At 40.5% G+C, this 17,877-nt stretch overlaps 2 protein-coding genes and 1 long non-coding RNA gene across 3 annotated transcripts; 1 reads left to right on the plus strand and 2 right to left on the minus strand.

The window, feature by feature from the left end:
• Positions 1–217: 217 nt before the first annotated feature.
• LOC116733181 (uncharacterized) lies at positions 218–5,888 on the minus strand. The gene is made up of 2 exons (XR_004341975.1): positions 2,812–5,888; positions 218–2,635 (listed from the first exon to the last, which is right to left on the minus strand). It is a non-coding gene; the product is annotated as an uncharacterized LOC116733181 (long non-coding RNA).
• A 387-nt stretch (positions 5,889–6,275) lies between these two features.
• On the plus strand, positions 6,276–13,798 carry LOC116733167 (deoxyribodipyrimidine photo-lyase). The gene is given in 11 exon segments (XM_032583961.1): positions 6,276–6,874; positions 8,277–8,928; positions 9,084–9,395; positions 9,485–9,657; positions 10,230–10,314; positions 10,411–10,541; positions 10,543–10,638; positions 10,736–10,930; positions 12,099–12,324; positions 12,412–12,536; positions 12,538–13,798. Coding segments are annotated over 11 exon segments (2,637 nt in total). The 5' UTR covers positions 6,276–6,652; the 3' UTR covers positions 12,958–13,798.
• Positions 13,799–14,643: 845 nt separating this feature from the next.
• Positions 14,644–17,667, minus strand: LOC116733136 (glycine cleavage system H protein, mitochondrial-like). Its single transcript, XM_032583913.1, is given in 6 exon segments — positions 14,644–15,185; positions 16,332–16,463; positions 17,099–17,162; positions 17,241–17,323; positions 17,482–17,497; positions 17,499–17,667. Coding segments are annotated over 6 exon segments (528 nt in total). The 5' UTR covers positions 17,634–17,667; the 3' UTR covers positions 14,644–15,087.
• Between the last annotated feature and the right edge of the window lie 210 nt (positions 17,668–17,877).

The following is a 17,877-nucleotide window of genomic DNA, read 5'->3' on the forward strand; positions in this document are numbered from 1 at the left end:
TTTCTTTTCAACTTAAACTGTAGTAAAATAATAATATTTCCTTATTTTAAGAATATTTACCAGCAGGAGCTTGAGTAAACCTCAGTTGGTTTGATTAGTGGTCACAGTCTGTCATATTTTAGCAAATTCAACAGGGAACACTGGGGTGAGAACCACAGTAAACAGAAAGAGTGGTGTCACTGTTATACCATTTTAAAAATAACAAAACTGTATGAGATAATGTGAAATATGCATATTTTTATGACCATTTCTCATCATAATTTCACAAAATACTTTACAGCTTTAAAATGTATTACACAATGTAATTTCCATACATGAATTTGTTACAGAAATAAGACCTGGAGCCACTGACAAAACCAACAACCTAAGCAATAATGCTTGTATATTTTAATTACTGCAGTCACAATGACCATATTTCCCAGTAGTAGACTATTACTACTATTAAACATAGTTTAAATCATCTGTTGTCAAACTAGTTGCACGAAATGTCCACCTGGTGGTTCCAAATAGATGCATGGTTTATATGAAATGTCCAGGTGAAGACGGCTCCTATTTCATACCTGAAAAATTCTTCTACCAAAAATACAACAATAGGAAAACATGTAGGGCAATATGACAACACTGAACAAAGTGGCACACCCTCTCACTAAGCACTACATGTCACAATCTTTCACAGCTTTTACATAATACACAATATTTGCACTTTTGCATAGTCGACTGAAGAAGGAGGTTGGTCAAGCTTCCAGAGGATTATAGCCCACTCTCATTGACTGTTATTGGAAAGTGTCCAAGTGCATATCCTCTGATTAGTCCTTTTTCAGACTGATACATTGATAGTATCCCTGTTGGCATGATTGATTGAGCCTGACACATTTTAATTACATTCAAATTAAATGAATCGGCTGGCAGACTATAAAACATTGCAGTTTAATAACGAGCCCAACTATTTTCCTTTTTTTCACCCCCTTCCTTCTTCCAATCCTATTTTGTTGGCCCGCACCAAATAACCTCTCTCCATTTAATGATATGCAAATGAATTTTCATGAACCCCATGATCCTATGCGATGATTAAACTGAGATGACATTAGCTGCCATGCTGCTGCCACTGTCAGTGTTTCTGTCTGCCTCCTTTTCTTTCCCCCTATCTCTACCATCTCTCTCCGTATCCAGCCAACTGGTGATATTAAGAGGTTCATTGTCATGATTCCCTTGAGAATTTTCTTTGTGAGAGATGACATTCTGAATATCCAGTGTTGTTTCAGGGAAGTTTTCCCCTAGGCAGCAGCTATGCAGCTTCATTGCATGAGGTGTTTGCTCTCAGACAACATGTGGTAGTAGCGCAAGCACTGAAGAAATCCATGTTAGAACGACACACAATTACTGCAACATAGTAACATGAGAAGATCATTTTTGTAGGTTTTCACATGTTTTCCATTTCCAGCTTTCCACTACCATCACTCCTTTTCAGTCTGTATCCAACTCCACCTCTGCTGTCGCTTATTGTACTCCATTTGCATAATGAAGCCCAGGCTTAATTAAGATCCCACTGGAGTCTGGAGCCAAGGATGAAGAAAAGACGCATCGAGGAAGAGTGGAGGGAGGTGGGGGCTGGGATCAAGCGTTCTTTGGCTTATCCGCACGTGTCCAAATAGGAGGCGCAATTTAAGGGGGCGGGGGAGAGGGCTGACGAGCGATTAAATCACTAATTATGATCGGCTGTTAGAATTAGTGTGTGGCTGTTAATTAGCTGCAGATGAGATGCCCAGACTGTTGCTCGCCCTTGATGACTCCAGCAGCACCCTCCCTGGATGGCAGTGGAGAAACACAGCTTGACACCCTGGAGATGATGCCAACACATACCTTCTTTTTACACATATAGCAGTCTGAGGGGATTTCCCTTTAAGAACATGTGCAAGAGCAGGAAAGAGGCTCTTCATCATCTCTGTCCACCCACTCCCACTGTTCTTCGTTAAGCACAAATTCCTTCCACATCCTTTACTTCTTTTGCTCATTATTTCTCTTCCTCTCTAAGGAAAAATGGTAGATTCACTTCTCTTCATTCCATGTAATGTCCAGCAACCTTCCCTTCAGTGCAGCCAGCTGGCACACGGTCGAGTTGGCATCAAGGCAATGGGCTTCTTGAGCCATGCACTCACAAAAGCTCCATTTGTGAGTGTAGTTGTACCACGTTGTTACTATTTTTGGGCTGCAATTCTCCACCTGCTAGTATAGCTTTTGACAGCGCCTGTAAATGCCTCGTGATTTTTGTTTGGCGTGATGCCATTTATCTTTTTAGCCTTTCCCTTGAAGTAATGTTTTTGCCAAAAATATCCAAGGCATTTGAAATGTTCCGCTCAACATATCGATGTTTCTGTTTACAAATGCGTTGCCTTGGCAGCATGCCACCTTTCTTCCATTGCCCTGAAACCAGTCAAAAGATGCCATCACAACCGCTGGCAACCGTTGCCCGGGCACTTCCTCTTGGCTTTGTCCGAGCAAACAGTGATTAGAGGCAAATCCTCTGAGGTGAGTCCCTTTGTTTTTGACTGCAACAATTCTCCGCCATCTGCTTTAAGTGCTTCGGGTAAGCCATGAGGACAAACTGGCACACTGCCCGCTGGCTGGCACGCTGTGGCTGGTAGAGAGACGGGACGAAAAGTCGAAATGATCATTGCATTTTCAGAATCCATCGTACATTCAAAGCAGATGGTCACTTTTAAAGAGTCAATCATTTACATCTTCAGCATCCTTTTATGTCTTTGTCATTCATTCACATCTGAGTCATTCTGTGTAAGATGGTATCTCACTTACTTCAAAGCTCCGCTTTACCCGGGTCTTTTCCATATTGTCCTTTTCCCTGCCCGGTTTCCCGTTCATGATGCCCCACTCTGCCTGTGCCAAGGTGGCATCATAGAAGCACTGTGGAGGTCTGTTTCTCCTCGTCTTTCACTCTTATTCTCCTCGCCCCTTCGCCCATGCCCATGCCCGCCCCTGCTTCAGTCCTGACTGGATGGCACCGTGCCAACCTGCCACCGCCATCGCTCTCATTTGTAGTTCATTCTTCCATTGCCCTTCCCCCTGTCTCTATATTTCCGTCCCACTTTCTTCAGCTAATTTCATTTATTCACTTTTTAAATCGTTAACTCTCTCAGTTTATTACATATCATCGCCCACACAGCCAACATCAATTCACTGAAACATTTGGAACTTTTTTTCCCCCCATAGGACCGACACAAATTGTCTGCCTTGATTGTCATCTGGAGGACTATTTTAGCACCTGAAGGAATGATCTCGGTGGCTGCCCTGCAGGTAATTACAGCTGCGGTTACTTATTCCACGGAGACAAGAGAAGGACGACCAAAGCCCTGAGTTTGGAGAAAGCTGTGTTGTTTTAATTAACTTTTACCAACCCCCCTCTCTCTCCTTGCTTCATTTCACTTCTCTAAGAGCCCTGAGCAGGTTGTGCTTGTTCTCACCATACAGCATTATGATTGATGCGATTATCAGTAAAATTGATTGTGTACCATTGACCTCACCCACTTTACGGAGATGACCTACGATCCTTTGTTTTTTCTCTTTTTTTCCCCCACTCTTTAAATTCTGTTGTGTCAAACAAAAGCTGCCAGTGGTGGTGAAGCTATTAAGCAAATACTCTCATTATAACACAAAACATAATGAATATGTAAATGATGTGTGTAATTTATGCATGAAGGGAGACACTTCTGCTTTTTTCTAGCCGCCATTGTGTTCCCCCATTTATATCCACTTTTCCTTAAAAATTCACACTCACGCCAATATTCTTTTTTTCTTTAGACCACATCCTGAGCGTGAATCCATGGGGGACCTCTGGCGGTTTTATTCTGTTTTTAACACATTTTTCATTGCTTTTAACTATGGTGTGCAGTTTCTAATAGCTTCTCTGACTCGACCCATTTTTCTCTGTTTCCCTCTTTTAGCTCACAGTCTATTCTCTCCAAAAACAAACATTTGGATCAACGCATTAAACCAACAACTTTGTGTTTATACAAGGTTACTTTTTCCTTGGAATATCAATGCATTTGAATATGTCTTTCATTTGCCCTCATGTGACTGCATGTGTTGATCTTATTGTGTGGTCCAAACTGTGTGGCATGTCCTGATAGATAGAGAGTAGCCTGCTCCTGTCTAGGATAAACACCTATAATACTCCAGCTCCCCTGGCAATCACCATAGCAACAAACCACGGTACTCACGTGAGTTGCATAATAAGATGTTCCCCAAGACCACGGACCATAAAGCAGAGGCAAACTAGACACCTGCGGCGATGGATGTGCAATAGAAAATACCCAATTCGAAACTATAAGCCAAATTCAACGTAGATCCGACTACTTATCGATAATCTCGAGACGCCTTGTGCGCCTTTTTCCGTCTCTCCAGTTCTAACAGGTGCTGATGAGCTGCAGTCAATGATTGTAATGAGCTATCGATCACCGTGGGAAAACAGAGGGACAGAGAGGGGTGAGGGAGGCAGGGGAAACAAGAGGACATACAGAGAGACTGCAAGAATAAAAAACGAAAAACTGTTAAAAGCTCCCCCAGATAGAATACCAATACTTTCTTCAATCAAGCCCACGTATCTTTTTGCTGTACTTAAAAATGGAAGTTATGGGACAGTGCTTTCTTTAGAGAACAGATGAGGGAGACTCAGAGCAGCTTCTGCACTTGCTGATTTAAAGATGACCATGCAGACATGCTTGTCATGACCGACTCCAGATGTCAGTGAATGGCACTGACGCAGTATCTCTATTTTCCTCTTCTTTTTTTATGTGTGTATGCGGTGTGCATAGAGTGGAAGGCAGACAGCTTTAGGGGAGGGGGAGGTGCGTTTGCGTGTGTCTGTGTGAGCGTGAGTCGTGTGTGTGTCGGCTGGCGTTTCAGATAATGAAATGCAGCAGGGAACAAAGAGCTGGGGGCCCCTATTCTCTGTGCTGCAGCTTCATTTTCACTCCTGTCAGTCTATGATTCTTCCATAGCTTCTTTCTTGTGTACATGCAAGTGTGTGTGTGTTTATTTTTATATGAGCTGCTTGTGTTGTGTACCTGTGTGTCCCGCCACCCTCCTCTTCCTGTTAGCATTCTGCATGGCAGATTCCCCTAATGTAATAACTGTGTCTGCATGTCTAATTTACAGCAGGAGAGAGTAAATAGCCTGTGGTTAATTACAGTACGTGTGTGAGTGTGTGTGTGTATACACATGTGTGTGTGTGTCGACATGCGCGTGGGTGTGTCAGGATGATTTATGAGTTGCAAATAGCTACACCACTGCCCCGTTTCTCCTCACTTAGTTTTTAATCTGTCTTTCCATTAATTTTCCTGGAGATGTTATTATGGTTTTATAACGCTGTGCACGAGGATGCACGTGTGAATGCGCGTTTGTTAATGAGACAGAGGTGAGGACATTTTGTGTGTATCCAGCCTTACCTGAGGTTGCACTTCTTACATTTTGTTTCCTGCTGTCCATTCGCCTTTTCCTCTCCTCTGCTGCTTCATTCACTCTCTTCATTGAGAGTCTCAACGAACACAGATCTTTATTGACAGTACACGGTGGTACATGGAAACAGCAGGTCAATCCGTTTAGCCCAAGGGCCGATACACCAATTCACCAATTTGTCAGTGTTAGTTTGAGGGAGAAAAGCAGCTAATCTCTCCTCTCTGCTCTCTATTGATCACACACTTAGACTCCACTTCTCTGTCTAAACACTATTGATTCTCCCTCTCTCTCAATCTTTTTCCCTTCTTCCTCTCTTTCTTCCAGGTTGCCTTCCTCACATACCAGAGCTCTTGTCACTGCTCTTCACATGGAAGTTAGAAAAAAGGCCCTTGGTGCTTAAGTCTAAAGTCACATTTTTGATACTGCTTCTAATCTTCTTCTATTTTTTTTTTTTTGCAAGTTGGTCCACAAGTCTGGCAAAGCACCACCCCCTGCTGCTTGTGTTCAAATTTTGCACGTTGTCTCATTAGAAAAATCAATTACTTAGCGACCCTTAAACAGCAGGGAATGCAGACCATGATTAAAAATTCACTGCTGGGTACACTGTCTACTGGCTTTGTTTTTTTTTTTCTCTCTTTTTTGTTTCTTGCTTTCTCATCACAGTGTGCATAGCGAAAAAGGAACAAACGCTTGTCGAGATTAAAGCTTCGCAAAAATAATAATAAAATAAAACACAAAGGACATGATTTCACAGCAACATTACATCTATCAACACTGTGTTTGATTTCTGCCTAATTTGTTAAAATCAAGAATACATTATAAACTGAAGCAGAGGAAGCCTCGAGTATGCTGCAGACAAGGATTTTTCTAAACCATAAATTCATCTATGCGGCTCTACCTTCTGTCTAATTAATGAAATGTAAACAAGGAGTTCCTTCTGTTACTCACATGGCGAAGCAGTTTCACTCGTCTTTTTTGTCTGCTTTTCGTTACGTTTTTGCTCCCTCTACTGGTGGGGTCAACTTATTACATAGGTTATAAAACACACACACATGGCTTTTGTAACTACCAGTCAGCTGGTGTTTGGTAACGAGTACTGGTGGCAGAGAACGTAATGTTCGCCAGTTACATTTTACTTTAGCACACTTTTACTTGTACTATACCGTCACTTTTCACATCTAAGATGCCTCACTCAGCCGCCGGTGACCAAGCTGCGGTGAGACAGATGTTGAGGGAGGTGCTGGTGGGTCGAGAAGATCCGGAGGGCTTCTTCGCGATGTGTGTGTCCATCCTGGGGCACCAAGAGACGCGTTCGCAGTTTCTGTCCATCATCAAGCCACTGTCCACGGCCAACATCCGGCTGCACTCTGTCCTCAGTTTCATCTACCAGGGATATTTCTCGAAGGTCAGTGAGGAAAAAAAAAGACTACATTAAAAAAAGTGTGTGTCCACTTTTTAGATGGAAGTAGCTAATGGGTTATAATGTGGGTTTAAAAAGCAGCAACATTAAAGCAAACAGTTACTCAAAAGGCTCATAGTTAATAAATGGTTTGCAGTAATAATTTAATATCCATTAACTCTCAGAGCAAAATAGCAACAGGCAAGTTTAAAACTTTCCAACTATAGTTTACAAATTTACAACTAAGTAGCATCAAACTGTTTGTTAGTTTTGAACTTTTTCATCGATTGTGTTTCATAGTTATTGCTATTCTTGCTAGCTAGAAAAAAGTTACCACTAATTGAGGCTCGTCAATAACAGCTGTGCAATAATTTTTTTTCAAGTATTAATTCAACACAAAGGAGTGAATAATTGTAAAGTGTAAAGTAAGTTATACATTATTTTAAACTTTTAATGCATTTGCTTTTCTTGTTTGCATGTTTAATTAAAAAAAATAAATAAATAAATCTAAAAGGTGTGGCGTGTCTTTGTATTCAGTCCTAATCAGTCAGTATGTGGTAGAACCTGTTTCATGGTATGTACCTATCAAAAGGTTAATTCAGATTCTCCCATGAGCTGCATCTCATCATAAACAGCATCACACAGCTTACTTATTTTTTGTTTAACTAAATGTGTGTATTGTGAAACTGTCAGCAGCGATAGTCAGTTTTTCTTAAAGTTTCTTTTGGCACACTGTTTTTCTGACGTCTGTGATCACTCTAAGCATCTGTTGGAGTTGACAGCACAATGGTCTGGGTTAGAGGTCTCCAACTACAGTCCTAAAGAGCTACTGCTATGCAGCTTTTAGATGCGTCCCTGCTCCAGCACATCTAAAACAAATGATTGTGTCGTCACTGGGCCTCTGCTGAACTTGATGGCATGCTGAAGAGATAATTCAACCATTTGATTGAGCAGAGATGTATGTAAAAGTTGCAAGCAGTATCTCTTGAGGATTGGAGATGGAGACCCCTGTCTGGGTTGAATTTGGAACATGCCTAAATTAAAACCTGTTTGTGCTAAAATTGGTACTTTTACTTTGCTCAATTAAGGTACAGTGTATTTAGGACACTGTACCTGAGACTTTGAAGCTCAAAGTCTCCAAATTTGGGCCTTAATGGCAGATCAACACACCTGACTAATGATTGGCTCATTACCAGGCCTCTGGATAACTTGAGGAGGTATTTCAGTCACTTGAATTAACTGTGTCGGAACCATAAAACATCTACAACATATATAGTCAGTGACCCTTAATGATTGGAGTCAAACACTTCTGATATAGTCCTTCAAAAAGAAAATTTGCTGTTTATGCAAATATATTTGAAATCTTTTTGTTTCCATTAAAAACCCACACTTTTTGTATTTTTTCTAGATGGAGGATGATGAGCTGGAGCTTGCTTTGGCTCTCTCTCTTCTGGATATGAAGGATCAGCAGATATCAACCCCTAACCAAATGACCCTGCATCCTGCAGTCGGAGGCAATGCAAGCAGCAGTCTACGCAATTCAAACGCAAAAACTCAAGGAAATAGTTGCACCCAACAAGAAGACGTACCTGGCAGAGAAAAGAGTGCCTTTGTGGCACAATCAATGTCCGGTAATAAGGAAAACTTCAGAGAGAACCAAACTTATAAAAGTACACATGTTGAAGGTGTTGATAACAAATCACTTGGAACAAGCCAGGCTCTTTATGTTCCAGATTCCTCTACCTCATTTTCTATTCCAAACACACCATCCGTAAGTGGCCAAGTTATGAAGGAGGGAGATTTGAATCTATCAAAGAAACCAAGATGTTCTAAAAATAGGCGGCAACGGCGAAAAGTAGCTATGCAGCAGATTGTAGGTTTAAAACGTTCTCCATCAGCGCCACCACCTGTTTTACTTTGGTTCAGGAGAGACCTTAGACTCTGTGATAACCCTGCACTCATCAGATGTCTTGAACTGGGTGCACCTGTCATTCCTGTCTTTATTTGGAGTCCTGAGGAGGAGGAGGGTTCAGGGGTCACCCTTGCTATGGGGGGAGCTTGTAAGTTGCCCTAAGACTCAGATATTTTGTTTGTGAAAATAACTGTTTAATTTAATTTTGTGAAAATTAAATATAATTTTCTTTTCACACAGCTGAAAGTTGATACAATCTTAACCTCTAATGTATTCACTAACTAAATGTCCTTTATGTAACAGGTAAATACTGGCTTCATCAGGCTTTGTCTTGCTTTTGTGCATCCCTGGAGCGGATTGGCAGTCATCTCATCTTTCTCAAAGCCAGTGGAGATGGGAACAAAGACGGATCTTCTCTGTATACGCTGAAAACATTAGTAAAGGAGACCGGGGCACAAACTGTGATGGCTAATGCTTTGTACGAACCATGGCTGAAGGAGAGGGATGATGTGGTTTTCTCAGCCCTGCACAAAGAAGGTGTTGAATGTAAAATGTTCCACTCGTACTGTCTCAGAGATCCGTTTTCTGTCAGCACAGAGGGTGTGGGGCTCAGAGGTTTGTCCTGACAAAATTCACTTTATATTAAAGCTAAAATGAAACGTGAACATTTTGATCAGGTTGTACTTTTTTTCTCTGTGATGTAGGCATAGGTTCAGTGTCTCATTTCATGAACTGCTGCAGACAAAACCCAGGAGCTTCTATAGGTGTTCCTCTGGACCCACCAGTGTCTCTTCCTTCACCTACCCGCTGGCCACAAGGTGTCCCATTGGATATGCTTGGCCTCGCATGCATGCCACGCAGGAAGGACGGCACAATTGTGAGCAGAGAAACTAAATAACTCGTTAACAATTCAAAAATTAAAAAAGCCTCTTTGCTGCTTCCTTGCCCTATCTCTCCTTTTAGCTGGAACTTATGTCTTGGTAGCTTTACAAACGAGCCACAGTGCTTACATTTTCAGGTGATAAATTGAACTGGTGAGATTTTCAAAGGTTGGCACTTTTTTAAATACTTAGCTGTCCTTCAAATCTGTATTGGTTTTTATAATGCTGTTTGTACACTAATGTATTCCAACAAACCTCTGAAACCTTATCAAACAGCTATGATGATATTAAAATACACAGAGGACAACTCTAATGATTTAGGGACTTCAGAATTCAATTGGTTATACTGGATTTTACCTGGAGGTATTATAGCAAAGCGGGACTAAACACAGATACACATCACAATTTAGATTTTATTTAGTTATTTCTGAAAAAAATGGAGAAGCCTTCTCCATTTTCCTACTGATTGAAAAAGCATACCACTTAGTGTTTGTTTATCACCTAATATCCTAATGAAATTGAGGTTTGCAGTTTTAATGTGATGGTGTTGTCTTATTTTTGTCTATAGATTGACTGGGCTGAAAACATTCGCAAGTCCTGGGACTTTAGTGAAGACGGAGCACATGCCCGACTGGAAGCTTTTCTTCATGATGGTGAAGCGTCTCTGTGTCTAGTAAACATAAATTGCATTGCAGTTTTACTTGGAAAGCTATTAAATAGTTGCATATGTTTATTCCTTCAATTTCTAGGTGTGTATAGATATGAAAAAGAGTCAGGCAGGGCAGATGCTCCGAACACCAGCTGTCTGTCTCCCTACCTGCACTTCGGTCAGCTCAGTCCACGCTGGCTTCTATGGGATGCCAAAGGAGCCAGGTGTCGACCCCTCAAAGTTCCAACGGAAGCTGGCCTGGAGGGATTTGGCATACTGGCAGCTAACACTGTTTCCTGATCTGCCCTGGGAATCACTCAGACCTCCAGTACAAGGTTAAGATACACTGTTATATTAGCACATTATCAATGTATATAATTCTTTGTATTAATTACAAAGAATTATTAATTTTCTGTTACTTGCAGGCTTTACGTTGGAGCACTGATTGCCGCCACCTAAAGGCTTGGCAGAAAGGTAAAACCGGCTACCCTCTGGTTGACGCAGCCATGAGGCAGCTATGGCTGACAGGCTGGATGAACAACTACATGCGACATGTAGTGGCATCTTTTCTCATTGCTTATCTCCATCTGCCTTGGCAAGAGGGCTATCGCTGGTTCCAGGTAAGAATCTTGCAGATACAAAAATGTTTTCTTATGTTGGGAACTTGGCCCACCAACCTGGGGTTTAAGGCCTGGCAGAAGACACTACAAAAACTGAGGAATAAAATAACTCAGCAATTGCATATTTTAGCTCTGAGGAATGAGGTATTCATTCCGGTGAGATGAACAAAGCAACAAAATATTGCTGTTCATACACCAGAGGTGGCTGATGATGATGCTAATGCTGTAATGCTAATGTGTATCTGATTTGTAGCTTACAACTTTGTAAGGGCTATTTCATTGGTTTGTCATAAACTTGAGCTGCATTTGATCAGCTCTGGTTTTATCCTTATGTTACGTCCACAAAGGGCACAACATATTTGAGGACACGAAGACAAAAATGAGGATTCAAAAGTAATTTTTATTTCAACTCTCTCGACCTTTTTCTTTAAGATGAGCTTCTTTTGATTTTTCTGTGAAGAAAAAGAGAGAATTAAATCCTCGGTTCCCCGTGTCCCCCCCAAAAAAAAGAACACAAAAATCCCAAAGTATAAACAAAAAGTTGGACCTGATGAGCCGATCAAAAAGAACAAAACGGTACAGCAGGGGGCCAACCCTATACAGGGCCGTCGAAGCCCCTGCTAGTACCGGACTACAAGAAAAAAGAAACTACTGCTAAAGAAAAATCGAAAACAGGACAACTGGTCCCACCAGGTCAAAAATCACAACAAAAAGAAACATCAACCAAACAAACGGCTAACAAAAACTACCGTGTGGCAGGCTGGAGACGTGCGCACCGCGTCAGAACGCATCCTGGGTGTTGGTTGGGAGGGCGTCGCCTTTACCTGGCGCAACCCAGCCTATTTATAGGCGGTCCAACAGCGTCACAAATTAACGGACCAAATTACAAGAAAGAATTATCAAAACTCCAAAGTATATTAAACAACAACAACAAAAACCATACAACTAACTTCTATACAAAATGATCCAAGTGAAAAAAAATAGACAGAAATAAATACAATGTGCCGAAGCACATAACACCTTATAATTAGAAATCTTCAAACCTACAGAACTTAGCTTTAAGAAACTTTTACTCTCCCTACCTTTGACTGGGAGAAACATGTAAAACATTAAAAAGTCTAACTTACCTAAACTTACTGAACTGCATCAAGTATTTATTCATGTTTAGGACACCCTCGTGGATGCAGATGTTGCTATCGATGCTATGATGTGGCAGAACGGTGGTATGTGTGGCCTGGATCACTGGAACTTCGTGATGCATCCAGTTGATGCAGCAATGACCTGTGACCCGTACGGCAGCTATGTCAGGAAATGGTGTCCTGAGCTTGCAGATTTGCCAGACGAGCTCATACACAAACCCTGGAAATGTCCTGCATCCATCCTGCGGCGAACAGGTGAGAAATTTATCAAATGTTTTCAAGTTCAACGACTTCTGATTCAGGGGCCCTAACTCACTTTCAGTATTTTCTGTTGCCTCTTAGGTGTGGTGTTTGGCCAGACGTATCCTGAACGAATAGTTACCAATCTAGAGGAGCAGAGGAGCAAATCTCTACAAGATGTAGCTCTGGTGCGCAAGCAGTTTGAACAGTATGTTGACAAGCGCTCAGGGCTGTGATTTGGTGCCTTTGCCCAAACGCCTTGTGTCTGAGGCTCTAGGTGTGTCTCACTGGGACGGGGCTGTGGTGACAGAGGGGAAACAGTTCCTGCTGCCTGTCATCACCCGCATGGAATTCAAACACCAGCTGGAAGACCCGGACGCAGATGCTGCTTCAAACCCTTACAACGCTGTCCTGAAAGGATACGTGAGCCGCAAGAGGGACGAGACCATAGCGTTCCTAAATGAGACAGACTTTACAGCTAGTGTGATGTACGAGGGAGCACACAGACAGGAGAGACTAGAGAGGGATTACCGCAGAATAGAGGGGCTCCCTCCGGCTCCATCAAACCGTGGAAGGGCCAGAAGGACTCCAACAGCCAAGGACAAGTTCTCTGTTGTACCCGGTGGTGCCATCGCTTCAAGGAACTGAACCAGAGAAGAAACATGAAATACTTCAAGGATCAAAGTTACAAAATTGTAATGTACATAAAATACACACATTGCTGGTGTATTTTTTAAAGTGAACAGCTGTCTCCACAAGCGGCTTCCATCCCTCTGCATGCACACTACAATGTTGGTTGAGACAGCAGAAAACTTTTTCAAATTTTTCTACATTATAACCACAATGTACTGCATTGGAATTTTATGTAACACATCAGTACAATGTAGTGCACAACTATGAAGTCGAAGGAAACTGATGCATAGTCCTTTGATTTGGAAATTTAATCTCATTCTTCTTTGCAAAGTAGTTACAATGAAGAGAATCTGTGACGAATTTTCTGAAGACCAATTTTCAAGGTTGCCACAGATTCTTAGTTGGATTTAGGTTTGAACTTTGGGTCATTCAGACGTGTATATACTTTGATTTAATCCATTCCACTGCATCTCTTGCTGTTTTTGGGGTTATTCTTGTAAATCTCAAGATATTTTTAGCTTCCCATAGCTTTTCTTCCTGGAAAACTGTGATTGCTTTTGGCTCCATTCACTTTCCCATCAACTTTAACCAGTTTCCCTATTCCTGCATCAGCAAAATGAAGCTGCCACCACCATCCACCCTGAGGATAGGGATGTTCAGGGTGATGTCCAATATTAAGTTTCAACCATGCATAATGTACGTATTGGCCAGAAAGTCCAATTTTGGTGTCATCATCTTCAACCTGGTGTCTGTAGTCTCACCACTTATCTACAAAAGTTGTATCTTTGGAATGTACAACCATTTTCCCACCTGACTTACAGATCTCTGCTGCTCCATTAAAGTTAATAAGAGCCTCTTTGTTGCTTCCCTGTTTAATGCTGCTCCTATCTGGCCAGTCAGTTCAGGGGGGTGGAGATGTCTTGATAGGTTTGATGGTGCCAGAGTGTGAACAATATTCTGTAAAATATTCAAATCCTTTAAAATCTTCCACATTGTCCTTGAGGCATTCCAATTTGATCTTTGTCTTCATGATGCTGTTATTTCTCTAACAAACCTCTGAGATCTTCTCAGAACAACTATATTCATCCCAAGATAGAACACAGGATGGACTCTATTTAGCATTTAAAGATTATTGCAGGCACCCTGAATTTCGTCTGGAAGCATCCAAAAAAATTAAACGTGCATAATTTCTCTTTCATTCTACAAATGAAATTTGTGTGGATTCTTCACATAAAAATATGATAGAATATTGAGAACTTGTTTCCTACCTCCATTGGTGGTAAAGCTGCATTTTTTTAAAATCAAAGATTCACTAAGCTATTATATAAAATCACATAATATAAACTGCTACTATAGTCCCTGTTAACCAACAGATGCATCTCTTCCTAATGTGGCATTAAAGCCTGAACAGTTTATTCTGTTTCAAATCAATTATTAAAGCCAAAGCTGCCATGTGTTTCTCCACCCATCATCTGCTGTCAGGTCCTGCTGGTTGCCTTTGGTCTAGTTTGAGGTGGTTATTTTCCTGTCTTGTTGCATTTTGGATTAAGTATTTTTTATGCGTCTTATATGATGCTGGAAGCTGGATGTTTCTTTGTATGACTTGGTGCAGCCACAACAACAACCAAAGATGTACAAACTGTAAACCGATTTTGTTTTAAATATACCGTCTGAAAGTTCGGAAATAAAATTCACACAAACTGAACATGTAAGGAAATGTTTATTTTTCTATTACACAGGTCCCATATCCACAGTGTTCACAAACCAAATTAATACCATAAAGACCAAAGTGCTTTTTAAGTCTACGTATACAAAGGCTGAATTTCAGGTTTGACTGAAACGCTTGGAAGCTTTTTTAAATGACTTGATTTCTTTTCGTCGGCTTAAAGATTGTGCAGCTGTAAGAAGTCAGGATGTTTAGTCAGTGCAGACTGAGGGGTCCCCTAAAGTCAGTCGTTTTCAGTAGGTAAAGACTTTCTAAAGTTCACATTTCTACAGCCCAGGCAGATCACCAGTACAGAGCTGTACACCTTTGCTGCTGGATGCTAAGCATTGTGATGGAACCGAGAGGCACATCAAATGCTCCTCCCTGCCAGTAATGATGGAAATAACGCAGGAGCATAATAACCGTTAAACAACCTAAGGTTAGTCCTCGATGGAGTGGATGTATCTCTCATATGCTGCCTCGTCCATTAGAGAGTCGAGCTCAGCGGGTTTTGCAATCGTCATCTTCATCAGCCAACCTAAAGGAAATCAGTGTAAGATGTGATTTACCATCAACAAGCTGCACGGATTTGCTTTTTGAAGACATGAGTTAAAAATATTTCTTCCATATGCAAAACAGTAAAGTTCTTAAAATATATTTCAAGAAATTAAGAAATCCAAGAGATTTGTTTTAGTTGGCATCACATTTTTAAAACTATAATTCAGAGCAAACTACACTGCATTGTTTTTTTTTGTCACACTGGCTTCATGTAGGCTTTTTTAGGAGTAAAAAAGGAAAGTTTTTATTACTGTTAGTAAAATGATATACTTGTACAATGCTGCCATCTATTGTCCAACAAAAGAATCATGTGGCCTAGAGAAAAACAATATTTAGTAAAAGCAACATTTGCTTTCTTGATATATACAGTACAGACCAAAAGTTTGGACACACCTTTTAATTCAATGAGTTTCCTTTATTTTCATGACTATTGACATTGTAGATTCACACTGAAGGCATCAAAACTATGAAGAACACATGTGGAAATATGCACTAAACAAGAAAGTGTAAAACAACTGAAAATACCCCTTATATTCTAGTTTCTTCAAAGTAGCAACCTTTTGCTGTGATTACTGCTTTGCACACACTCTGCATTTTCTTGATGAGCTTCAAGAGGTAGTCACCTGAAATGGTTTTCACTTCATAGGTGTGCCCTGTCAGGTTAATAAGTGGGATTTCTTGCCTTATAAATAGTCATGAAAATAAAGAAAACCCATTGAATTAGAAAGGTGTGTCCAAACCTTTGGTCTGTACTGTATATCTACACATATCTATATAGATATCTACATATATATTTTTTTCTTGAGGCCACATGATATACATATATCTATATATTTTTTTTTTCTTACCTGAACACACAGCAGTATTACCTAAAGCTAAACTGTCAGGCTTGTGTTTCAGAAAGCCCATTCATTTGTTCAGTTGAGCTATACTTTAACTAAATGCTCCAGTGTTATGGATTGGTATGTTTTACATCAAGAGCTGAGAAACAATTTAGAAATTGCACATATTAAAAAGAAACGGTGCAACTCAACATACTTTTTCATTGAACACAATAATCTCCCTTTTACAGAGCTTAAGGCGTCAGCTAGACAGACGTGCAGTGTCAGGTTGTGAGCATACTCACCATCTTTATAGCAGGATTTGTTGACCAAACCGGGGTTGTCTGCCAGTAGTGTGTTTACCTCTACAACTTCTCCAGTCAAGGGTGAATAAAGTTCACTTGCTGCCTTGACACTTTCCAGAGCTCCAAACTCATCTGAGAATATATATACATAAATGGTTAATCTTTTTAGAGTTATTATTTTCATATCTTAGCTGTAGGGAAATCCCTGCCCAGTAGCCCATTTTGTGTACCATATGCTAATGCATAGCACAAACAAAATGGTCTTACTCTAATAAATTTAAACAAAGCTGTTTAAATAAACAAAACATGAATATAAATACAAATCAATAATTTAAATACAGTTTTAACTTTGTTTTCTATTCTGAATTATTTGAACTGTAAATGATTTAAAAAGATAAATGGTTCTATTTAAAAGATGTTTCTGAGTTTATTTAAGTTATACATATATTCATGATTTATCCATTAAACTGTGCAACATAAGCTCATTAATATAGTTCAAAAGCAATATGTCAAGTTTAGATAATCAACATATCTAAACTAAAATGACTCTTTCAAGAACCAGTATTATAAACATGGCTGGTAGCAACAAGTCATTTTAACCATTTACCAGAAAAGTCTTCCTGTAAGAGAAAATTAAATTTTTCTGGCATTTAGTTGGTGTTTCCCATGAAGCAGAAACATGTGATGTTTTAAAAAATAAAAAAATACAGCTAAAACTATCCAGTGTTTGCAACTGGGTTCACAAAACCATGTAGAAAACTTCATACCCTGCTGGGCAAGCTGTGTTCCCACCTCTGGTAGTCCACAGTAGACTACATCTCCCAACGCCTCCTGCAAGTGACCGACAACACGGTCAAAGATCACTCTGAAATCATTTACTTCAGGGCATGTGGGACATTGGAAACTTACTTGTGCAAAGTTGCTGATGCCGACTGTACCTGTTCCGTTATCTTCTACTCGAATCCATTCGTGTTTGTCTGTGAACTTAAGTGCTGTAAGACAAAACAACAGACTCTGTAGTCTTTGGTGCATGTGATAACCATACATGTAGCAGAGCTGACATTCTACCATGTCCTTTCCCCCTCCTGTTGGTGCTGCTATGTAGACTGTGGGCTAACGTGCTAGTCTAAACAAATCCAGGGACAAATACCTGCTGATAATCGGCTTCGAAGAAGCTAGTGTTCTCCCATTATAAGCTGTAGGTGCCAGTCTCAGAGGAGAGAGCAGCGGTGAGCGGGTAAGTAAAGGCCAAACTGTGGAAAAGTTGGAAGAAAATGAGCGGAACAAACCACAGGCGGCCATCTCTGCCGCTATCTGATGAGCGAGGGACTCTACTTACTCTGCGGTGTCTTAAGAGATGTCAAAGGCGCTTTGCTGCCATCAACTGGCCATGGTTGAGGTACAAGTAAACATTGTTTTTAAGCAGTGCTAAGATTTTTTTTATGGAATCTAAAAATACCTAAAGTAGATAATTGTGTTTTTGTTGATACAGTATTAAATGCTGACATATTTTACATGAGTAAATTTTACTTTTGACTTTTGCAAC

This window comes from Xiphophorus hellerii, chromosome 2, assembly GCF_003331165.1.
Source record: "Xiphophorus hellerii strain 12219 chromosome 2, Xiphophorus_hellerii-4.1, whole genome shotgun sequence".
Classification (NCBI taxonomy): domain Eukaryota; kingdom Metazoa; phylum Chordata; class Actinopteri; order Cyprinodontiformes; family Poeciliidae; genus Xiphophorus; species Xiphophorus hellerii.